Source organism: Chiloscyllium plagiosum, unplaced genomic scaffold (assembly GCF_037043375.1).
Source record: "Chiloscyllium plagiosum isolate Xiang-an unplaced genomic scaffold, Cpla_swu_hap1 HiC_scaffold_29, whole genome shotgun sequence".
In the NCBI taxonomy this organism is placed as follows: Eukaryota; Metazoa; Chordata; class Chondrichthyes; order Orectolobiformes; family Hemiscylliidae; genus Chiloscyllium; species Chiloscyllium plagiosum.
This window is the reverse complement of record NW_028270167.1, coordinates 94,401,878-94,427,948: the sequence shown is the minus strand read 5'-3', so window position 1 is coordinate 94,427,948 and position 26,071 is coordinate 94,401,878. Positions and strand designations below refer to the sequence as shown.

The 26,071-nt window shown below is 42.2% G+C and overlaps 1 protein-coding gene across 1 annotated transcript; it reads right to left on the bottom strand.

Moving 5' to 3' along the window:
• Window positions 1-3,305: 3,305 nt before the first annotated feature.
• Window positions 3,306-22,442, bottom strand: LOC122547395 (procathepsin L-like). Its single transcript, XM_087976586.1, has 6 exons — window positions 22,311-22,442; window positions 21,291-21,413; window positions 17,202-17,381; window positions 12,133-12,351; window positions 4,630-4,795; window positions 3,306-3,439 (listed from the first exon to the last, which is right to left on the bottom strand). Exons 1-6 carry the CDS (start codon window positions 22,440-22,442, stop codon window positions 3,306-3,308), a joined length of 954 nt encoding a protein of 317 aa, XP_087832712.1.
• Between the last annotated feature and the right edge of the window lie 3,629 nt (window positions 22,443-26,071).

The following is a 26,071-nucleotide window of genomic DNA, read 5'->3' as shown; positions in this document are numbered from 1 at the left end:
ACACTATGCACACTATTTGTATCCACAACACGGGATAGAGAATCCTGGAATTATCTGCGCAGTGTGTCCATGCTGTACCATTCCTAGCAATTTCTCTTGCCCATGATATCGTCAGAAATAAACCAGTATTCGTCTATTTCACAGAACTGTTTGTGACCTCTTTTTGTCATTGACGATTCTCCACCAGTATTGCTTTGCCATACTTAAAGTACTCCGTTTTCCAGTTTTTCTGTTCAGTGCCAATCAATAGATGAAATTACATATTCGCATTTGTCAGAACTGAATCTCATCGGGACACTCCCAGTCTACAGTCTGGCCAGCTTAACCTGTTTCCAGGAGGTTTTCTGCTTAGACTCTGTTCAATTAAGCCTTATTGTCCTCAACAACCCCATTGCATTTATTCAGTAGCTGTGCTGGTGTCAAAAAACACAGACTCTTCAAATTCTCTGTGCATTTGTCTACAACGTCGTTTGACAATAGATTTCATAGCAGACAAGACAATTCATTCGGCACAAAGACAAATACGTTCCTTTGGAACAATCAAGCTCTGAAAATGATTGCTGGAAGCCTTTATTATATTGTTGGACATCAGCAGTACATGCAGATTATTGTCTTCTACAAGCTGGAGAATGTATTCATTCTGTCATTTACAGTGGCTATTTGTATCAATCGGACAATGCCATTGGTTTTATATGAAGCGATAGAAAAGTGCAAAAATCGTTATTATTTCACTTTTTAAATTTGCAGCAGACAATTAAAGCAATGTCTTTGAATGAGTCAGCATTAACAGAAATGATCCGGTTTATCATTCAGCTGGGATTGATGAAGCTCTGTCTTATCAGTTGGCTCGTTACACGACAGGGTACCGCACAAAACTGGCAATTTCACAGTGATTCCCTCTATCCTTAGCAATTTTGATGTACCCGTCTTCACCCCAGTCTGTTCCCCAGCTGGAAAATAAGAAAATCGATTGGTGTTGGAATCAAAACGTTGATAAAAGAGACATGTTTGGAGAAGCATCTGTTTTAACTCTAGTATACAATTGGAATTATTTTAGGGACTGAATTCTGGAATTACTGAGCTAGATAATGAGTTGTAAAGAATAAGTTGCATCAGGCTGGAAAGAGTCAATTGTTTCCTTTTACATCAATTGCTGATCTGTACAGTACGTATGGACTCACTACATAATTTAAAATGGCATGAGGTGAGATCCTTATCAGGGATAGGTCTGCAGCTGGAGTAGATATAAAGGGGAAAGTGAATAGGGAAGAGTGAGAGCAGTATATGTGGCCTCCTGGAGATTTCCTTCTTGCCGTATGGAGGAGAAGATTTTCCCAGAGTTTTTTTTTTAACCATCATCGTTCTGAGATTGCCTGCCACAGGATAGAGTCTGTGCAGAGCATGAGTTGATTTGGGTACAGGTTACCCAGTGTCTCCTGAACTGCAAGCATCCGTCGGCCTTAAAATTTGTTCCATTTCCGGTTATCCTCCCCAAATCACATTTCCAGCTTTACCAAACTATTCCAGCACCCATTACACTGTAATACTATCTACCTTATTAAACAACAATGTGTATTTTATGTTATAAGACCCACATACTGTTTCCTCTGGGAAATCATGTAGAAATGTGTGTATGTATCTGTGTGTGTGTGCATTTGTGCGTGTGTGTGTCTGTGTGTGTGTGTCTGTGTGTGTTTGTCTGTGTATGTGTATATTCAACCAAAGCAAATGATTTATTTAATCAAACATTTTGTATCCAATCTCGCCCTGAAGATGTGACTGCTTCTTCCAAGCCTGACTGCCGTGATTGTAATAACGGCAGCCAGCGACGCCTCATCGCTGAATAGAGACAGATGGTAGTAGTTGATGGAAAATATTCATTCTATAGTTCAGTTACTAATGATGTACCGCACGGATCAGTTTTGGATCCACTTTTGTTCGTCGATTTTTATATAAATGAACTTAATGAGAGCACAGAAGGATGGTGGATTAATATGCGGATGACATTAAGTTCGTTAGAGTTGTGGACAGTTACTAAGGATGTATGGATTGCAGAGATAAGTAGATAAGCTGCAGGGGTATGACGAAAGGTGGTGAATGCAGTTTAACGCGGAAATATGTGAGGTGATTCAGTTTGGAAGGAATCCAATGTAATGGGCTAATGGTCAGATTCGTGCTTGTGTAGATGAGCACAGAGATCTTGGTGTCGAGGTTGCCTCCCAGTTTGATAGGGTTATTGAGATGGCATATGGTGTGTTAGCTTTGATTGTTAGTGGGATTCAGTTTCGGCAATAGGAGATCATGCTTCAAGCCGTACAAAACTCTGTTGCAACCACATTCTGGGAAATGTGCACAGTTCTGGTCACCATATTACAGGAAGAATGTGCATGCTTTGGAACGGGTTCAGATGAGATTTACTGGCAAATTGCCATTTTTGGAGGGAGATATTAAAAGGAAAAGCTGAGGGAGTTAAGGCTGATTAAGTTAGAAAAGCGTTTGAGAGGTGAATTAATTGAGACACATAAGTTAATTCAAATATTTGATTGGTTGGAAAGTGAGAAGCTTTTTTCCTTGAATGGCTAGCAGGAGGGCTTTAAAATCAACAGTGATAGATATTGGACAGAGGTAGTTTCTTTCCTCAGATTGTTGTAGGGGCTTGGAATTCTGCCTGCAACAGGAGAGGCATTGGTATTTAAATGGTCATTGGTCAGGCATATGGACGAGAATGGAATAGTGTTTGTTACATGGGCTTCAGATTGGTTCCACAGGCCGGCGTACCATCGAGTGTCGAAAGGCATGTACTGGGCTGTAAAGTTCTATGTTCAACGTTCCAGAATTGGGGCTGTTAATCTGGTCCCGTCAGTGCTCTGGTGACAGGTGAGACGGTTGAGTTTTGTCCTTGTTTCCCTGTGAATAGGTTGTACAGTTGTGTCTGGGGTCTGGCTTTCCTGCCCATTGCCCCAGCAAATTGCTTTTTGTTGTGGATAGCTGTTAATTTTAACCGTATGTTTGCAATTTGTACTGGTAAGTTTATAAAATGGTTGTGATTCAGGGATAATGACACTCTGATGCCTGCCTCTGAACGAAGCAATACTTCAGTCAAGAACCGTACACTTGTAAGTGCAGCGTTACTTGGTGATGGGATACCTGCATTTGACGTTTTTCACATACTATCTCAGACAGCACAACCATTAAGCATTCACTTCCAGATAAACACAGTGTTACGTGCTCGTTGAACAGAGACACAGGTTGCAGCACAGAGACAGGAAATTCATTCCATGTCACTGTCCCTTCTCCATCTATGATCAGGTGTTTATTATTTCATAGAGTACGGACCTCTTTTTAACCAGCCAATAGTTCATTTCATCCTTAGTTCCAAAACCAACCACCAGCACTTCATCGGTTACATATCCATTGCAATTTTCATCATAGTAAACTCCTGTAAGGAGACACATATTAAATGGTTTATCAGTGAAATATTTAATTAGTGTTAATTTAGCTTTGATTAATGAACATTGACATGTTTGTTTTTACTAATTGTCTTCAAATTGATCGTCCTCACTCCGCACCATTACATCTGTTGACTTTAATCAATGTTTCCCAATGACATCGCCTCTGCCATTCTCACTTCCTCTCGGCACATCCTTCGGAATCATAGAGTTTTATAGCGTAGAAATGCTTCTATCCTTCGATCGAACTCGTCCATGCTGAGCACATATCCTCAACAAATCTAGTCTTATTTTCTAGCACTTGGCCAATATTCTTGTAAACCATTCCTGTTCATGTACTCATCCAGATGCCTTTCCTAATGTTGTATTTGTATCACTCTCCACCATTTCCTCTGGTATTTCATTTCAGACACGTACCATGCTGTGTGAAAACATTGCTTCTCACGTAACTTTTAATCTTTCCCATCTCACCTTAAACGTATGGTCTCTAGTTTTGGACTCCCCTCCTCTTTATTCGTCCCATACCCATTATTGTTTATGAACCTCCACAAGCCTACCCTTCAGTCTCTGTCGTACCAGCGAACAAGGCTGCAGTCTTTTCAGCCTCAGGCGAAAGTGCGGACTGCAGATGCTGGAGATCAGAGTCCAGATTAGACTTAATCTGGAAATGCACAGCAGGTCAGGCAGCATCTGTGGAGCAGGAAAATCGACTTCATCAGGAAGGGCTTTTGCCCGAAACTCGATTTTCCTCTTAATCCAGATACAGTGAGTGTAGCGTCTTCAGTTTCCAATTAAAAAAAACGTTAACATGTGCAGTCACTCAGCAGCACATCAGGACAGTTACACCTCACTATCAGTTCTCTTAGCTAGAGCACAACGTTTTGAGCTATTTGCATCACTCCGAATGGGAGCGGGTCCATTTCTCATTACCACTCCTGAGCTCAGTTGTAGCATGGTCTAACTTTAACTCGATGATATCTGACAGCACTGGACGGCATGTAACACGGGGGGAGTGTAGGCAGGAACAATGGCAAGGGTCATGGTTCATGGTAAACATTGCAGTAATATTAATGCCTAAATAGTGACAGTAAATGTGTCTGTAGATGTATGATTTCTCATACATTTTCTTGAACAGTCGATATTATGATTCAAAGACATCATCCAGTGCTCTGCGACTTACCTCCTTTATAATGTTGAAAGGATTTCAGACTTGCATTAATCACAACAGACATCGGTCCTATCTCTCTCAGAGCTTGTTCCAATGCTGCCTCACCTCCCCAAACCCATTTGTAGTCAGTGATTTTAGCAGCAATTTTATCTGGCTGAAATCTGCAGTAGTCTGTATCCTAAATTTTAAATAAAATGTTCAAAAGGAATACTCATTAAGATAATAATAAAGCTTTTTTATTTTCTTTGCTTGACACTTTTCTGTATTCCGACTTTGGCAGCCAATTTATATTCCCAAACCTGTGCGATATTTGTTCTCTATTTGTTTAGAAAAAGGTATATTTTGCGTGACTTAGCACGAAACCAAACCGTTTGTTCCAACTCGTCCACACCAGTCACATATCCTGACGTATTGTAGTCCCATTTGCGACCACTTGGCCCTGAACACTTCCAATCCATATATACCCATCTCCGTACCTTTTTAATTTTGTAATTGTACCAGCCTCCGCCACTTCTTCAGGCAGGTCATTCCATACATACATGATCCTCGGCGCGAGACAGTTACAACTCAGATCATTTTTAGGGTTTTCTTGTGTCAAACTTAATATTTATTGCTCAATGTATTCGAAACATTCTTCTCTTAGACCAAGCAATGGTATTACAAATGACTTGAAATGTGAGAAAATAAAAAAAAAATGTACTTTGCCTTGACAACTCAATAACCCAATCAGGCTCACCATCCAGTTAGCTCATACCGAAACTACATTAGAACGAGTTGAGCTTCTTCACAGTTTTCGGCCGACTCATCTGAAACTTGTGATCATACATTAGTGAATTAAATTCTTCGCATGCAGATAACCGTTTCCCAAACCGTCAATAATTACATCATTAGAGTCATTGGATTATAACTAATTAGTATTAGTCTCAGTACCTATTCAACTATTTCCCCTTTCATCTTAAGGCACTGCTCTCTAGGTTTGGACTCCGATCCGATGGCTAAAACATTCTGCTCTTCACCCGATCCATATATTTGATGATTTCATAAACCTTGATAGTGTCACCCCTCGGGCTCTGTTCCTCCGCTTGGAGAAAAGCCCCAGATTATTCAGTCTCTCCCGATAACTGAAACCCAATCCCAGCAACATCCTTGTCAATATTTTCTGCACCCTGTGAAAGTTAACAACATCCTCCCCTTAACAGAGCAACCAAACATGTGTACAGTTTTACAAAAGTGTCCTCGCCAATGTCCTGTACAGCTGCAATATGACGTCCCAATACCTGTACCAATGTTTTGAACAATAAAGGTAACTGTGACAAATGCCTCCTTCACCATCCTATCTATCCTCGGCTCCACTTCCAAGGAATTATGCACCTGCACCCCTCGGCCTTTCTGTAAATTCTTGCATGTTGGAAATGATGGAATATATTGATTGTCTAAAGTATGGCCTCGATACCCGTGTTTAAACGAAAATTGGAAAATTATAAATGTGGTGACTTTGCTACACTCTGATGGAGTGAAGAATCTGGTGAATAATTTTCAATTACTTCTCTCCAATGTTGCAGTTGCTTCAGTTTCAGGACACAGGGCAGAACATGATGCCAACTCTGGGGTGAGATTGATACTGGGAGTGATATCGAAATTGGTGGGTGTGTGTAGCAGGAGGAATTGCCACATACACCCAGATTTAATTCCAAAATGGATTAAAATGTAGTTGTGGCAGACTGTGTCAGCGTTCATTCAAACTTGGCTTGGAGAAGGTGTGATGAGCTGCCTTCCAGAACATTTGCAGAATTTTTGATCGGTACTATTCTGTTAGAGAGGGAGTTCAAGGCTTTTGACCCAAAGTCGGTGGCGGAATGACAATAAATTTCTGAGCCAGGATGGTGAGTGATTTGAGGGGATGTTGCCGGGAGTGGTGTTAACTGTATCTACTACGGTCCTTGGCGGAAGTGGCCTTCGGTTTGGAAGGTTCTGTCTACAGTCCATCGGTCAACTTCACAGCTGTAGCTTTTGGATTGTATATACTGCTATCACTTTGTGATGATGTTGGAGGGAATTAATATTTGTGGATTTGATGCCAGACAAATGGAGTGAATGTCCTGGATGGTGTCAAACCTACTCAGTGTCAAAACATAGAACCCTAAACAGTGCAGCACAATGCAGGCCCTTCGGACCCCAATGTTGAGCCAAACATTTATCTTAATCTAAGATCAAACTAAATACAAACCTCTCAAATTGCTGCCGTGCATGTTCGTGACCAGCTGTCGCTTACATATTCTTAATGTCTCCAACTTTACTATCAAAGCTAGCAGTGCAGTCCACGCATCAAAAACTCTTTGCGGAAATAACCTACCTCTGATATCTTCCCTTTTCTTCCTCCAGTGACCATAAACGTATGACCTCTCCTAACAGCCTGTTTCTTGGGTAAACATCTCTGGTTACCTTCCACTTCTTTATCCAACCCAATTATAAAAAAAAACAACTATCCTTAATCAAAAATCTTTATCCAAACAATCCAAATTCCTATATCTGCGAATATTTTTCAGTACCTTGCTGACCACAGACGTAAACCAACCTAGACAATAATTTCCAGGTTTTTTCCCTATTTACTTTCCTGAAGAGAAGTACAATATATGCCTCCCTCCAAACATGAAGAACTACTATGGAGAGGTTGGATTCAAAGATCATTGCCAGAGGTGCAGCAATCTCAATCCTCACTTCTCGGAGGAAATGTGGATATATCTGATCCGGCCCTCGAGATTGAATCATACTCATGCTTTCCAGAATTTCCACCATATCCACATTCTTAATATCAATCTGCTCAAGCCTATTAAGCTCTTCCCCAGTATTCTCTCTAACATCAAGCTCCCTCTCTCTCATGAATACAATGGCAAAAAAAAAACTCATTTTGCTCCTTCTCTATCTCGCCACGCTCAGTGTTTAAGTTCCCTCCACTGGCTTGGATCCAGCTTACGCTCTCTCAGATTATTCTCTTATTCCTAGTGTACGTGTGCAAAACATTTGGATTTTTCCAAATCCTTCCCGCCAAGGCTTCTTCATGCCCCCAACCAGCTTTCCTCAGTCCATTTTTGAGTTCGTTCCTTCCGACCCTGTAATCTTCAAAATTTGCGCTAGATCCCGCTCTTCTGCTCTTGTCATCCTGAGCTCCTTTCGTTTACAATTCCACACCGGTCTCATTGGGACAAAGTTATTCAACACAGCAAAAAAATGCTCCACATTTCGGTTGTGCATTTCCGTAAATCAATTATTCCTAATTTACACTCCATAGGTCCTGTTTAAGAGCAGTAAATCATCCCGTCCCCAGATTAAATTCCCTCTCATACAGTCAGTTTCAATTCATCCCCATGCCGACCGCAAATTTGAGGCATTTATGCTCTCTGTCACCAAATGATCTGCCATCGACATATCTGATACCTGGCCTGACGAATTGCTTCGCACCAAATCTAATATGGCCTCCCCCAGTCGGCATATCTAATTATTGCGTCAGGAATACTTCCTGTAAACACCTAACAAAATCATCTCCATCCAGATAATCTGCACCACGGATGTTCCAATTAATATTGGGGAATTTCAAATGACCCTTATCAGCAATTCTGTTATATATGCACGTTTCCAAGATCTACTGTCCAATCTGTCTAATGTCTATAGCAGACAACCAATAAAATAACTGTTTCTTCCTTTGGTGTCGGAGCTGCAGTCATCCAGGGAAGTGGAAGTATTCCACCATATCCTTGCCTTTTGTTTAGTTGATGGAAAGTCTTCAGAGATGTTGATAGTGTGCGATTCAGTAATGGTTAAATTTTCTCCCATGTTGGATTATGTCATTTTCTGGCACTTGTCTGGTGAGAATGTTATTTGTCATTTATCTTCTCAGTTGGAGATATTGTCCACACCTTGCCGCATTGGACACAGATTTCTTCAAAATGTGATAAATTCAAATTGCGCTGACAATCGTGTAGATATTCCCCCTGCATTCCTTTTGGCTAGAAGGCCAGTGACGAAGCAGCTGAAGATGGCTGTACCAAGAAGGATACACTGAGGAACTCCGATCGACATGTACTGAGCAGAAAGACATCAAATAACTGAAAACACCTTCCAGTTTTTTCGATATAATTACAACTAAAGGAACTTTTTCTTCCAATTTCCATTCACTCCAGATTTTCTTGGGCTCCTTGATGTCACGTCATGCCTTGATGGAAAGGGGTATCAATCTCACTTTAACTCTTGAGATCATGTCGTTTCCCCAACTGTGGAGTGTAAAATAGGGACGAAAGGTGTAATGAATCACAAGCCGAGTATTCATGCTGGAGTCCAAACTGAGGCTGCCAAATTGGCAATTTATAATACTGAGCAGTTCTGATCCCAATGCCAAGAGAATTCATTCAGGGGTGAGTGAGGTGCTCAACATGAGAGGACAACGACATGCAAATGTGTTCAGCATTGCTCGTAGATTTAGGGGTCGGGAAATATCAAGTACCAGTTGAGGAAGGGTACACCTGCTGATATGTGACCTTACTGCACCACACCCCACCCCAGCCAAACACTCCCCTACACAAAGCTGTGTTGTGATCGTCACCTCCCCTCCTCTCACTCAATCACTTACTGTTGGTCTGTTACCCAAGATCAATACCAGCCCTCAGGCTGTTGTTGTAATGAATGTTACTGACTTCCTGTTGAGCAGGGCCACTGGCCTCTGGCTGGTAATGACCACTCCTTGGCGCTGTCATTTGTGCAAAGCCCTTCTCTTGTCCAGCTCAGTGCCCGAGTGACAATACGTACACTGGGGCTTCATGAAAAGAGGAGACTCTATTAATGTTGACTCGCCAGCCAGTGAGTGAGAGGCCATCAGCTCCATAAAACATAGCCAGAGAAAAGGTTGAGTTTAGTGTGATGCCCAGTCACCAGATCATGTACACCTGTCATATGAAGAGAGAGTTTCTTTCATTCAGTTGTTTATTTGGCCAATTAAACGCTGCATTTTGTAGAGCAGAGTGGATGGGCTTACAATGAACTTAAAGTCTGCGTGGCCTCAGATTACCACAGGAACAATTATTCAGTGTTGACACAAACCCAAAACAAAAGCAACAGCTGTCCTGGATGATAACGCACAAGTAATCTACAATAAGTCCAGACATGAGAGTGTGGAAGAGCTGGGGTAAGGACTTGAAGAATGAACTGAAGAACAGGGTGAAACTATGTGACATTGAGACAAGGAGTTGGGATTTGCACGCAAGAGGCTGATCCCAATCAAATCCAATACTCGGAGCAATTGTTACGCGTAGAAAGACAACAACGGCTTCTGGAGGAACAGCATCAACCGTAAAGCAACTTACGCAAAAAAAGTCTCCTGAGTAAAAATTCAAGCCAAGTTTCTTAATTACACCACAATATGCCAAATGGCTACCCAGTAAGTTGCACAGTAAATGACATTCCTAAAGAGTAAACACCTCTGTTAACAAAGGACCATATTTATACACAGGCCTACCAACGACATGAGCACATAATTCGAAGATTTCTCATCAAATGTTTATAACTTCTTTTAGTTCATACTCCAAATGTAAGTTGTTCCTTTTCATGTAAAATTGCAGCTTATATTAGAGTGACTGACCAGCCCGATGTGGCATATGGGAGAAGCACACAGTTTAAAATAGTTACCTTTATTCCTGACTCTTCAGATCTGTCTTTCGCTGTGTTAGTATGTTACCTGTTATAGTGGATGGTGCACGTACCGTCTGAAGGACAGAACATGCTGAATGTTCCGTTGATTCAGCTGAACGTCATATCTACATGCTAACTCACAGTATCATAGTATCGCAAGAATGCAGAAAATGCCCATTCGGCCCTACCTTATCCCTGCAACCCTGCGTCTCCCATGGCTTAGACACCTAACTTATAATTCCCTGCGCACTATGGTTAGTTTAACATAGACAATCCCCCTAACCTCCACATCTTTGTACTGTGGGAATGGTGAGCATTAATTCACAGAAATGGAAGTACTCTTAACTCCTCAGACACATTGGCTGAGGGTACGAGGTGTTGTGTCAAGATGTAGGAGAGCATTCCAAGATAAGGTTGAGATGACTGGGAGTGCTGAAAGATTATATTCTCTCAGCCTCCTTAATACTACTTGTACAGTGACACTTTCAGAAACCTGTGGGCAGACTCTCAGGGAAGGATTGACACAGATCCAGCATGGCAGATCCCATTTGAAAAGCGCTGCATTCCACGGTCTATTGCCATGGATGTTGGAAAAAGTCAGTGCTTTTGTAAAGCACCTAAGGATTTTCATTTGATTTATTTACTGTCACGTGCATATTCTTTGCACTTACAGTGAAATGTGTTGTATAGTGTTGCCACGCTGCAGCACCATCTCAAAACACATTTAAAATCACAACATACAATATAAAGGAGAAAGAAATGGAGAAATAAAGAAAACGTCCAACTGCATAGTCCTTGCTAAGTGCTCCATCATGGACATGCTGGTCAGGCATGTGTACCTTTCTCTATCACTGTCGGAATGAAAGTCGCCCAATCTTTGGCAGCATCTTGACTCCGCTGATGCCTTGGTCAAAAGGAGGCCTTGATGGACCTCACTGATGCTGCTAGGCATGACATTGGTCCAAACACGATTCTGTTGTTACCACGAGGCTGCTTTCGACATCGGTTACTAATGCAATCACTGCAGTTGCTGCCGGATCTTGTACTGTGCCGAAGCTCCATTGCTGCCTCCATTAATCTGTGATGGCGACCTGCACTGACAGGTACCCAAACTCAACTTCTCCCCATCTCCATGAATCTGTGCTGGATACAGATCATGACAGGAACCCGAAAACACCTTTCCCCTCCCTCCATGAATCTGCGCTGGATAGCGACACTGACAGAACCCAAACTAATCTTCACTAAATTATGATGGATGCAGGAATACCAGGAAACCAAACTTACATTTTCTGCCTTCATGAATCTGAGCTGGATACAGATACTGACAGGAAACAAATCTCACCTTCCATCTGCCTGCGTGAACATCTGCTGGATACAGACACTGACAGAAAACTAACCCACTTGCATGCTACCTCCATGAATCTGTGCTGGATGCAGATGCTGCCAAAATCCCAGACTCACCTGCACAGCTAATTTTGTGAATCTATGATAGATACAGACATTGCCATGAACGAAAATAGAGCTCATCTGCTGCCTGCACGAAACTGTACTGGATATGGACTCTGCCCCGGACCTAGACTCATCACCGCCTGAGCAGCCATGAATTGGCGTCAGGGCAGGAGCCATCAGGAACCCAAACTCTCTCGGCTATCTCCGATGTGAGTCCATGCTGCTCGACACACTCACAGATTTCGCTGCTCTTTACCAAGAGGTAATTAAAATAAACTCCAAGAAAACTTGCAAGTGAACGCAGACAGGACAGAATAAATGAAATAAAACGAAATGAGAACGAACCCCGACTCCACCACAATCTTACTAGAAGTGTAGGGGATTTGCCTTTCCTGTGTAAGGGTAAGTTTCCTCAGAGTTGATGCCTTGAAAATCAATCACTTGATGAAAGCCGTTCAATGCCGTTCCAAGAAAGCATCCGTTACTTGGTTTCTTACAATCAATCAGATTCTGTTCACTGAGAGAAACCAGGTTTCCATGCCTTTTTGCGCACTGTCCTTCTATGGCACCAGTTGCACTGAAAGCCCAGTCAGAATGACATTGACCCTAGTGTTGACAGAAATATAACCACGTTAAATCATATTGATCGAAAAACGATAGCCAGTTTGCATCTACATTCATTTGGAACACCGTCTCACACTAATGCTCTTAGTCTAAATGTTTGTTCAGGTTTCTCAGAATTACACAAATCTGTGAATATCGGTGTGCCTGGGTTCGGATTTGATTTGATTTATGTCTTGTAACGTGTCGCGAACAACAGTGAAACACTTTGTTTATGAGCAATAGAGGCACATGATAGTATGCGAGGATGAAGAGATCAAAAAAGACTTGGACAAATCTTACATTATAGAGAGTGTGCACAAGGCAAATTCAATGTAAGCAAGACCAGAGAGATTTGAGCTAGAGAGCTGGGGAAAAGCTGTTCCTGCACCTGCTGGTGGATGTGTTCAAGCTTCAGTATCTTCTACCTGAAGGAATGCATGTAAGGAGTACATTACAGGGGTGAGGTAGGTCCTTGATGATTTTGCCTGCCGTTTCGTGGCAGCGAGATGTGTAAGTGGAGTTCATAGATAGAGTATTCGATTCTATGATCGTCTGGGACTCGCACATAACCTTCAGTAGTTTGTTATGATCCTGAGCTTCGCAGTTGCCATACCTGGCCTTCTGGACCCAGGCAGTATGCGCTCAAAGGTGCAGCTGTCGAAGTTAGTGAGGGTCCTTGTGCACATGCCAAAATTCCTGAGCTCTCTGAGGAAGAAGAGGTGTTGTTGCATAATTTTCCAACGGCACAAACACATGGTATTTTCCGGAAAGTTTGTCCATTATGGTCAGTCTAGGAAATTTGACATTTTCCATTCTCTCAACCTCATTCCCATTGATGGAGATGGAAGCGTGTTGCTCTCCTTTCCGTCTGAAGTCAAATATGTGTTCTTTAATTTTACCGAAATTGAGAGAGAGAGAGACGCTATTCTCATTGCGCCACGTCAATGATCCCTCTATTTCCATTCTGTCTTTTCATTAATCGTTGTCAAATTCCCCTCCTGTTACAGTGCTGTCGTCAGTGAATGTATAGATGGTGTTCGTTCGGAATTCGTGGGTGTAAAGGGAGTACAGTAACTGGTTGAGCACTCATTATTGGGGGACGCAAGTGGTGAAGGTTATTCGGGAGAAGGTGCAGTTGCCTCTCTTCAATGATTGGTATCTGTGGGACAGACAGCTGCGGATCCAGTTGCAGAGGATAGAATCATGACCAATGTCACAGGGTTTTGAGTTCAATGTGGAGAGGATAAGAGTGTTGAAGGCAGAGGGGTAGTCAATGAGCAGGAGTCTGACAAAGGTGTCCTTGTCCAGATGTTCAAGGGGTGCAGGGCGAGAGATATTTCACCTACTGTGGACCTGTTACTTTAAAAGGCAAATTTTAATTGACTGAGGCAGGCTGGGGGAATGGAGTTGATGTGGATCCTCACCAGCTTCTCGAAGCACTTCATGATTATTGTGCTCAGGCCACTGGTCGGTCCTCATTAAGGAACAATGCATGAGTTTTGTTTCCTCACTTACGAAGATGATGGTGGACTTCTTGAAGCAGGTTGGGACTTCAGCTTGTAGAAGAGAGAGTTTGAAGATATCGGAGAATTTTCCGCTCGCTGGTCCACACTGGAGCTGAGTGCCTGGCGGGGACAGTGTTTGGGCCAAGCAGCGTCCTTAGGGTTATTCCCAGGAGGACGGATCTGATTTCTACAGCAGTGACTAACAACTTGAAGCATTGACATGTTAAAGGATTATTTGATGATGCAAAGTCTCCTTACTAGCAAAACTTGTCTCATTATTCAATTTCCCCTCTTGACAAGTTCACAAAATGCACTGGCTATCTAGGGAACATGGCATGGCTCTCAGAGAGGGACAGGATGAACGCTGTTTCCGATTTGTTACAAACGACCATGGTGTTCGATCAGACCAAATAGCATCTCAGGGCAAGATGCACAGGCTCCTTTTGTATGGGCTTGCCCATGAACTTTGGCATCTGGAATTTGCTGGTCCCCAGTCCAGGGATCGACCATAGTCTGGTGCGGGGGCGGGAGGGGGGGGGGGGGTGAGGTGGGGAGTTGTATTTGCGTCTGCAATCCAGAGACTTGGTTTCAACAGTCCTTTGGCTACAAAGTGACCAGTTCGGGGATTGGGAACTTTTGTCACAGGAAGAAGAGTTTGCAATTCTTCACCTCTGAGGGCTGTGCGCTGAGAGGTCTGGGAGATTGCAGTTGTGAGCGAGGATGGGTGATAACACTATATGCAATGGTGAATAAAATGAATCTTGAATGGGAAGGGATTCCATAAAATTGTTGGATGAGGTGTGACGGTGTTGGCAGCACACCCTTACCTCTGCAAACCTTGTTCCTCTTCCTTCCACATAAGACACCAGGCTGTCAGTACACACATTGATCCTATGTGACCATGTCGCTCGGCATCATTGTGCTGCAGTTATATTAAGCCTTCTCTCCACCGAGAGAGAAACAGCCAAGTGGAAGGTCAAGCTGATACCACTTATCGAAAAGGATCAAATAACGTACCAGGTTTGTCACGCTTGCCACTAAACCCCCCTTTCCTTCATTGTCTCAGATTTAATGAATACCGGTTACTGGGTTAGGCAGGAAGGATCGGACTCCTTGTTTCTGCCTGTTAGCCCTGCAGTGGTTTGTTCAGTCAGCCTCGCAGCATTTCTGTCTGGCGGGGGTGAGGGTGCTCTGACAATGCTGAGCAGAACTGGGCGGCAGTTTGGAGGTGGAGGCTCAGCCACTTCTATGATATCTTGAGTCTGAGTCTTCGGAGAGACCTGTGTGTGCTTCCTCCTCCAGCAGGGCACTGCCCCTATTACTTGTGATTAGAAAGTGGCACCTCGACGACAGGCCTGTGGAGCAGTGGGCGTTGGGGTTCAGCTTTGTGGCCATGGCCAGCAGACGCTGAGGGTGCTGGGTCAGCTTCTCCGTGGAGGTTAGATGATTCATTGATTGGGATATCTGGGTCCCCACAGTTTATCTGCATCCCTGTCGTCTTTCAAGTGTACATCCCTGTCTGCTGCATCTGCTGTTCCCTGGTACATGTAGATGTTTGCCGACAACATGGTCTCTTCTGTCCGCACCGGGTCGCTGGCAGCCCTCCGAGTGCTGTGGGAAATGACACAGTGAGGGGCTTACCAAACTGTGCTCCCACACCCTCAATAGCTCACATTCCCAGGGAGCTGGTGGTGTGTGCTGGACGCAGCCTTACTGATATTTCCTCTGAGGCCGCAACACTTTCATGCTCAGAGAACGAGGAGGTGTCTTATTTCCCTGCGGAGCGAGAGTAGATGCTGACGGAACCGACAGAACACGAGAGACAGAAGTTTCTGGGACCAATGCAAAGACACACTGAAGAATTAATGAGACTGACAGAGTGCTAACAAAGGAGTGATGAGTGGTATTAACTCGCTTCGTGGAATGTGAGTGTATCATGTTTTCTTGTGAGAAACAGGAATCACTCCTCACAGGTTGAGGAATCTGGTGTCAGACACCTCTCCACCAATCCAAGAGCTTTCTGTCCTCCAGTGTTCTCTCATCTCCTGGAATGACAGAAAGGGAAGGATTGGGTGAGAGATTTAAGTTTTGCATGGCTGTTGGTGTTGGCACATGCGGGAGGTATTCCGAGGTAGTGAAGTGGCAATGCCGATGCGATGTTGGTTTTGAAGATGAGGAAGACGTCAGTGACAGCATGAATCTGGGTAGGAGGGGGTTCTGGGGCTGGGATAGAGTGAGTCGGAGGGAGAAGGTGAGTGGTCACAGAGATTCTGACACATAGCATTCTTATGGCAATGTTAGTTGTTTTTCTGTCCCATTCTCTGGCATGTTCGAAAGCATTCCTATCTGAGCAGGGCAAGGTTACCATGCTCGTGCTCATGTGGGTTCACAGCAGCCTTTTCATGATGGCACAGCTCCCAGGATATCGGGCGCTAATCAGGATTATATTGAATTGTTTCGGGAAGAATTTGTGTGAAGATTAGACTCGGAGCAGATTGCCGTAGCTAATGAGATGGTTATGATAACGATAGTGAGAAATCTCACTGAGCCTCGTGGTGGTATCCCTCCCAAACATTCAATGCAACTGACACCAAGTGAATCACAGTATAATCCGATCTTTTACAACTCCCAATTGTACACAATACTTCATATGCTTACCAGCAGGATCTGCTCTCCTGTCGATTAAGGTAAAAACAATGACTACAGATGCTGGAAACCAGATTCTGGATCAATGGTGCTGGATGAGCACAGCAGTTCAGGCAGCATCCGAGAAGCTTCAGCAAAATGTCCTCGGATGCTGCCTGATCTCCTGTCGATCAGCCTTGCCCGGTTGGAAAGAATGATTGAGAGAGGTACAAGGCCCAACAGAAGTGAACTGTAAATGTGGTTTTAAAAGTTGGGGTGTCGAGCATATGATCGAATATTCTTTGAATAAGAAAGGACATGGTATCAGAAGGAAGCTTGGCACTGCAGCTTGCAACATTACCATTGTTGGGTTGTGCCAATTTACATCTGAAATTATATTTATTACATCAGAATTGTACGGTAGACTTCAATTGTACAATTTAATCTAACCATTGAATTTGATTTTGAAGTAAAAATTCTCCAGATATTATGAGTAAAAGCACGAATATTACAATTGATACATGTACCATGCTCCCTTGCCTGACCATAGCCAATACCAGGAAACAAATGCACCAATAAAGCAGGAGAAGCAATTTAGATTAAAAATGATCTACTGAAACGTAGCCTTTCCTAACAATTCCTATAATCTGATCATAACGCCCAATCCTGTTGAGAAGTTAATGTCTGCACTTAATAAACTTGAGAGCTTTTTCTGATTTTTACCTGGTTTTTCACTGGAGTAACTAATCCTTCTCTCCGCCAGTCAACAGTTGCAGTTCTCAATTGAATGTGACTTTCTTCAGATTCACCACTTTCATCTCTTTCATCAGTTTCAATTTCAGTCATGTTAACAGCTTCGATTCGGGGAAGTCCATTCATGAGCTTATTGAACTCTTCATTTGTCTGAAAATTCAAACACATTGGTGAAATGATTTACTTTTAGTGGTGATTATGTAGGAGAAGTGTCAATAACGTAAGAGAGCTACATTCTACATATTCGCTGACTTTAGCATGAAGTGCGGGGAAAGCAATGAGGGCACTCGCTCCTCGTGTTTAATCTTTGACTGAATAAATGAGTAGCAGGCAAATAAGTGTCCATCCATTTCGTCCCAATCCAATATAAAGCAGTGTGAGAAACTTCGAGCAGCTCAAATATCTCTGCTCGATCTTTCAATTACCAAAATGGCAGGAGCTTTATACATGTGTTTCATTTTGCAAGAATCAGTTCGATAGTCGTATCTGATCATTAAAACCTGACAGGTCAATTTCATCATGGAAGGATAGGTTAAGTCACCTCAGATTGGTGGGATCTTTGGGTGTTTGAGATGAACCTTCCCAATCAGGAGGATTTCAAATTTCATCACTTGCCTGACCTGATCTCCAGATAACACGTTGGCCTTGAGTTGGCCTCATGGCCCTTGGACCATTAAATTTAGATGCGAAACTCAGATTGTTCATTTTCATGAAGATACTGTGTTGGAATGGTTAGAAAATGACCAGATTTGATGCTATCCATCATCACATAACTTATCATCCGGAACTGTGGAAGTCTGCATGTCAAACTGAGATTGCAGACTGGTATTGAATCATCTGGTGTCTCTTTTTGATTGGTAGGGAGGGGCACATGCCGGTTTGAAAGGGGATTGAATATGTCCCATCCTCTGAGTAATAAACTGGGCCCGAGGTCCATGCAAAAGTCCAATTTGCGCCTGCCTTTTTGCAGGCGATATGGAGCACGCCTTGTTCCATTCCTACTCTGACCTCTGTCAAAGTTCTGTCTCTGATCCATTGATTGTTGCTTCCTACTCTCACCCAGAATTAGAAATAGTAATCAATTTTACTTCGAATTTCCACCCTTGACCCAACTTCACCTGGAATCTCTGAAAATCTTCCTTTCCTTTCTTGATTTTAATGTTTCCATTTAAGGGCTAGACCATCTACTGACTCCAACAGTTACGTTGAACTACATCTCCTCACACCCTGCTATCGGCAAAGATTCCATTCCATTTTCCAGGCTCTCCACCTGTACTGCATGTTCATTGGTGTCACCACCCACTGGGGTGTTTATCCTTACCTAAGGACTCCTTTCAATGCCGTTGACAGGCTGTCTTACTCAGTTTGCGCAATTGTTTCCTCACCCATAAGAACATAAGAAATAGCAACATGAGTAGACTAGTGGCCCCTCCACCTTGCTCCATCATTCCATTATGATTGACCCAAAATTGCCCATTTTCCCGTTCCTTCATTTTCATTGTAACACTTGATTCCCCTACCGCTTAAGAATCTATCTCAGATTAGGCAAACAGAGAGGCCGAGTGTCATAGAGATGTACAGTATGGAAACAAACCCTTCGGTCCAACCTGTCCATGCTGACCAGATATCCCAACCCAATCTCGTCACCCCTGCCAACACCCAACCCGTATCACTCCAAACCCTTCCTATTCATATACCCATTGCAAATGCCCTTCAAATGTTGCAATTGTGCCAGCCTCCACCACATGGTCTGGAAGCTTGATCCATCCATGTACCACCCACTGTGTGAAAAAGTTGCCTCTTAGGTCTCTTTAAATCATTTCCCTCTCACCCTCATCCTATGCCCTCTCGTTCTGGATTCCCGATCCCAGGGGAAAGAAATAAATTGTCTAATTATCCTATGCATGCACCTCATCATTTTGTAAACCTGCATAAGGTCACTCCTTACCCTCTTACGCTGCAGAGAACAAAACCTCAACTTGTTCAGCCTCTCCCTATCGCTCAAATCCTCAGTCCTGCCAAAATACTGATAAATTTTTTCTGAAACCTTTCAAGTTTCACAACATCTTTCCGAGTGGATTGAGACCAGACTTGCACGCAATATACCACCAATGGCCAAACCAATGTCCTCACAACAGCAACATGACATCCCAACACCTGTATTCAATAACATGACAAATATAGGCGGGCATAACAAACGCTTTCTTCACTATCCTATCTTCCTGCAAAGACATTCAGGCCTCAGACAGAAGGATTTCCTCCACATCTCGATTTCAAAACGCTGTTATTGTGATTCGATGATGTCAATTCCGAGCCTCTCTCATTCGCGTCAACATCATCTCTGCACTCACCCTGTCAAACCCAGTGAGAACATGTAAATTTCAAAGGGATCACCCGTCATTCTTATAAACCTCATTCAGTAAAGTCCCAACCTGATTAGTCTTTACTCGCCAGACAATCTTTGGTGCAGTTGTTCCTTCCATTCCAGAAGAAAAATAGGATTATTTCTGTCTTCACTTTCTACCATCCCATTCTCTGTTTCTTTTTTAGCGAACAAATCCTCTACCAATGCCAATATGTTACGCAGTAAACCATAAGCTGTTATTTTGTTTAGCAACAGCTGATGTGGCATTGCATGACATGTCTTTTAAAACTCCAAGTGCACACAATATATCGGCTTTCCTGTGGTAAAAAAACGTTTTGTCTCTTTGTTCGCTTATTAACATTTGTGTGCACATAGATCCAGCAAGTTATTAAAGAGGCAAAACAAATATTTGTCTTTAATGCAGAGCAAAGACAGTATCAAAGTGGGGAAGTCTTGTTGCGATTGGACAAACACAGAAGGCACTGTGATGAGCATTGATTTCACTCGTTACGGAGGAATATTTGGAAGGAAATTTGAAGCAGGTTAATCAAAACTATTCCCACGAAGAAGAGGGTTATCACAAGAGAAACATTTTGACAGACTGGGCCCACTCCACAATAAAGTTGAGGAGAATGAGTGCTGATCATACTGAAACAAATAAGACTCGAGGGGGATTGACAGGGCTAATGGTGAGAGGATGATTTTCTTGATGGGAAAGCTGAGTACAGAACCAAGGCCTGGCGTAGACATTGTCGCTATTATTTACTTATCTATGCGACTTAACTCTGTGATCTGCCTGTATTGTTTGCAAGACAATTCTTTTCACTCTGCCTCAGTACACGTCACATTAATTTCAATTCGCTTCAATTCAATTCAATTCAGTTCATTTCAGTTCAGTTCAGCTCAGTTCAATTCAATCCAATTCAATTCAATTAATTTATTTTCAATTCATGGAATGCTGGTGTAATGCTGATATCATTAGTCACATTTTTTTGAGAGGCCAAGAATAGTGGAAATGACCAACTGTCCTGAGGAGCAATAATAGAGAGCAGGATCATGTACTTCAATTTGTTTGGAATGCAGGTTAGTTTAATGGCTGTGGGATAAAGTTCAGTCAGCGACAGGTCGGGCGGAGCCAGAGATGCAGCAGACTCAAAAAGAATATTGTTGCCGAAGGGAGCAGCTTCCACAGTACAGAATGCAACTCCGGCTTCCACAGGTCACAATGGACAGCGTCTGTGAAGACTCAACAACATGGAGGTGTATCCATAGTGTGACTGCCGTCCATAGAGGGAGCTCAAGCCAGCCAGTGTTATTTAATGCAATTTAGTTGTACAGAATCTGATCGTGCAAGTGAGCAGAAATTATCGAATCAGGGGATTGTTAGTCATTAGAGTTCTCTTCCGCAGAGAGAAATGGAGACTTGAGTCATTGAATATATACAAATTTGAGAGAGATGTTTATGATTTCCAGAGGAGTTACGGGTTATGGAAACCTAGAATGAGAAGGAAGGAATCAACAATTTGGAGTAAAGTGAGATCCTTCATTGAGTGTACTGAATGAGTGAGTCAGCTTGGAGGACCAAATGTCCAAGTGCTGCTCCTGTAGCTGAATATAACTTCACAATTATATAGCTTCACAATTTCACAATGACCAGCATCAAATAGATCTCAGACGATACATCCTGTACACACCAGAGCTGCAAATTTGTTCATTCCCACTTTAGATGTGCGTTTTCCCAATGAGTGTTCGATGTTGTGCTGTTCTATGTATCTCATATTGTCCTCCCATATCATTCTCCTGTAGCTCTCCTCATCCTGAACAAAGAGATTAATATAATCAGGCTGCAGCATCTTTCATTTATAAAATTATACAGAAGCATTAGAAATCCGCTTGTGAAACCTGAAATAACATTTTGCTGTCAGGCTCCATCCTCCCACCCAGATCTGAAAATTATTAATCAGGTTCCCCTCACCCCACTCAAAATAACGCACCCGTAGCAAAGCCTGTCGAGCTGCCAGTCTGAGAGATTCATGCTGAAAGTGAATTAAGAATAAAATAGTTGAACAAGAGGATGGTTTAATCGACCGTCATGAATGACGTTGACAATAGATACGTTCTCTCGACTACCACCTGTCCCTGTCTCAAGTAAGATTACGCCAGTGGCAGGCAGGGAATTCAATAAGCCACGTACTTGCGAAAACACCGAGGCCAATACATGGGCAATTACTGTGCATGTATATACCTTCCTAACCTGTTGTGTGAGAGACCTGCCTTAAGCTGCCAGCATAGTAAAGTCGGTGTCGACAAAGAGACGCTTCATTGAAAGGTCCGCTTGGGATGATCAGACGGCTTCCCCATCCCTCTGTCTCCAAGTTGCCCACTTACAATTGCCTCTTCAACACCATGAATGGATCTTAATCTTCTAGAGGCAGGTTTTTGGTCTTTGTAGTAAATCCAACAGGACTGCAGCGGGATCCTAGTAAATTAAGATACACCAAGTCGCTACTGATTCACTTTGTGTTTGATCAGTTCTCTAATGAAGTTAGAAACTTGGAGAATACCCATTGAATTTCAAGATCAATATTTTCTCAATGTCACTTCACTCAACAGATACCTCTCATTTACTGTAGCTACATATTCTCAATCTCTGCCAATTGTGTGCAGACCATTCCTATTCTGAGTGAGCTTAACATTACAGACTCTCCTTTTACCTTGGTGTACTGGTTCCCATGTTGTGATTTCCAATTTTTCCAGTCTTCATCCAATTTCGAATCAAATGTGCCTGTTGAGGCTGCAGCCTGAATAGACACCGCCACACTGCCCAGAAAGAGCCAGAAGTTCATGATGGACAACCTAATAGGCAAAACCAGTGGGCCTTAGACAGGGAGTGGGTAATTTTCAAGTTAGCTGTTTCCTTATTCTGAGAAGGAACAAAATCAATTGTACAAATAATACAAACAATAAAATTCCAACAATTCATCCAATGCTGAAAGTTTAATGTAATTCACCTTCATGAGGCATCGTCAGTGGATTGGAATCTTCTAGCACTAGATTGACCAACTTAATTACGTTTCAAATTTAAAATCAATTATTGGAAAGAACACGGTAAAATGAAATCATACTTTTCCATAAATTGCCTTCTTGTGATGAAAGTTATTTGACTCACGGTCCACAGGTTTAATCAGTCAACAGCTCATGTCGTAATGATTACATTGCATTCAACCTTACATTGAGCAATGAGTCCTTAGAAGATATGACTGTAGGATTAGCAACAGGAAATAAAGAACAGGTGGACATATTTTATATTGTTATCTTCTGTCACTTTAGACAATGCAAAAAAAAAATCTGAAGACGACATGTAAATCGCGAGTTGAAAGGGAAGGAAGAAATTGAACCAATGCAATCAAAATGGAAAGATACAGGAAAAAAAATCAAGCTGAAAAAACTCGTATGTCCTCAGTAAAAAGATAGAATTAATGATAGAATTCCGAAATTGAATGTGTGTAGCATTTTTAAAATGTTGATATAAAAAGTCAGAAAACAATGTGTATGACATGAAAGTTGTTTCAGAGGAGTGGTTCCAAAATGGTCACGGAAGGAATCATTCAACTGAGTATTCAAGAATCCTTCATGTTTAAGAAGTAAACGAACAAAGTGGAGGGAATTTGGCCAGCTCGTTTGATAAGCTTCAATGTGAAAAGGGAAAGTTGAAACGAGAGGCAAGCATTTGTGTTTTTTTTTACACAGAGGCTGGTACATGCCTTGGAAATGCTGCCAGTTGAGGTGCTAGAAGTAGATGCAATGTCGAAGTTAAGAGAAATTTAGACAGACCCATGAACAGGCAGGATATGGAGGGTCACAGAACATGTGAAATCAGATGAGATTAAATTAGAAAAGCATCATGGTCGGCGCAACCATGGTGGTCTGAAGGGCTAGTTTTTTTGCTGCACAGTTTCATGTTTAAAACCATCGGATATCAGTGAAATAGTTAGAAATGGTTTTTTGGATGACTATGTATGTTGATGAGAAAGGAAAATAAGTCTCTGCTGGGTCTTATTCCTGTATTTCTTAAGAGCGTAGATGGAGAGCACAACCCAAGGAATAGTGGGATTTTGTCAGAAAGGTATCGAATAAGTCATTACAATTTTAAATTTCACGTTGATTGGATGAATCAAATTGACAAATACAGCCTTGTGGTTGAATTCATGGGGTGTAATTATAAGATTGTTTCGAAGAATACGTGATGGAATCAATTGGAGAACAAGAAATTTTCGTCCTGGAATGTATGAAACGAGACAGGATCATCAATAATAATCCAGTAAATGATTCGTTCATCAAAAGTGGTCACAGCTTTCCGGAATTTCATATGCAATGTAAAATAGAAAATCTTGGATATCAAGCTAGTGCCTGAAACTGAAAGAAGATCAAGCACAAGAAGATGATGACAGCGTTTACCTCAGTGGGAGATGGAAAGAAAGGTGAGGTCAGAGATTGGATGAACAGTGGGATACAGTTAAGGTAATATTTAGGTATTCTTATCAAGGAACTATTCAATGGTGTAGATTGTAAGAGAAGAATGTACCATTTATGGCTAAATATCAAATTCTAGTCTAAAGAAATTGATCATCATTTGTGCAAACATCGATTAAGAGATTTAAAAAAATAGAAACTGACAAATGATAAATATTGATGAAGAGAACAAGAATATGAATGTTAATGACAAATAAAAAAAAGAAAGTGAAAGCAAGGATTTTAATACTTATTTAAAGGAAGAAGCTAGCTGAAATATTGATTATTTCGATTGTGAGATTTGTCCATGAAGAATGGAAAAGACGAATGTAGCAGGGGGTTTGAACAAATATCCAGTTTCATGTTAAAAACAACAAAACAAAAAGATTCAGAATCAAGAAGCAAAGGGAGGGAATTACCTTGATCACTGAAGGAACAATTACTCAGAAAGCAAATGAGATTAAAGTCTGACATTCACTTGGATCTGACTGATTAGATCTGAACGTTTTAAATATAGTTACTGCAGTGATAATGGGTACAATAGTGGCAATATCATTGCGGTTCAGGAATTGTTTTCGTTGATGGATATCTGCAAATAAGGCAATTCACAAAAAGGAGAAGAATAGAAATTTGGAAGATTTATGCAATTTAGGAAATATGATGCTTAAAATAGAACAAAGAGTAACGACTGTTATCGCACAACAACAGGCCTATCGGCCCTACAAGCCTGTCTTGACACATATTGCCCGTCACCAATGAATTGTCTTCACTTAGAGGAACCATGACCCTCAACCTCCTATCCTATTCTTGTTTTCGACCAGGTACGTCTTGAATACTGCCATTGTGTCTGCTTCCACCAACTCTTTCAGAAAGCGCTCTCGGCACTCATCACTTTGTGTGAAATGTTTGCCTCTTTTAAAATGCACGCCCACTGCGCATGTTTCCCTTAGTACTGACTCCTCAACCCTGGGTAAAAGGTCTCCTACTCACTATTCGATCCATGCCATTCATGTCCTATTATCTGACAGGTCACCCCAAAAAGCAAACCCAGTCTCCGTGATAATGAACATAACACATAGAAAATTACAGCACAGCACGGACCCTTCGGCCCTCGTTGCACCGACCTCCAGAACAAAAGTAAAGCACATCTCCATTACACAATAACAAATTCATCCGTACGTTTTCCAAATGACCATTTAAATGCCCTTAACCCTGGCGGGTCAGCTGCTGTTGCAAGTAGTGCGTTCCACAGCCTTTCTACTCTCTCAGGAAAAAAAAACTACCTCTCACATTCGTCCTATGTCTATAGCTCCACAATTTAAAGATGTCCCGTTGTGCTAGCCATTTGAGGAATAAAGGCTGTCAGTCTCCACCCTGTCTACCTCTCTGATTATCTCTTATGTCTCAATTAAGTCACCTCTCAACCTTCTTCTCTCTGACCAAAACAGAATCAAGTGCCTCAAACTTTCCTAATAAAACCTTCCATCCATAATGCAATCTAATCTAATCTAAAAATCAGGCAACATTCACGTAAATCATGACTGAACCCTCTCCAAAGCATAAACATTTTTCCTCCAATTCGGTGAGCAGAACTGTACGCAATATTCGAAATGTGGCCACACCACAGTTTTGTACAGCTGCTATATTACCTCGTGGCTCCAAAACTCAATCCATCTGCCAATAAAACATAACACAGCCGTATGCCTTACAAAGAAATTTCTTAACCTGGATAGCTATTTTCACGGATCTCTGTACATGGACACCGAGATCTCTCTGCTCATCTACACTAGCAAGAATCTTACCTTTCGCCGAGTAACCTTTATTCCTGTTGCCCCCTCCAAAGTGCGCGTTACTTTTGCGCATTAACCTACACTTGGCACCGCAGCCCAGCTCTGCAGATTATCTTTCTCCCTCTGTACCTTGTAACATGCATGAGCACTATCCACACCTCCACCGACCATAA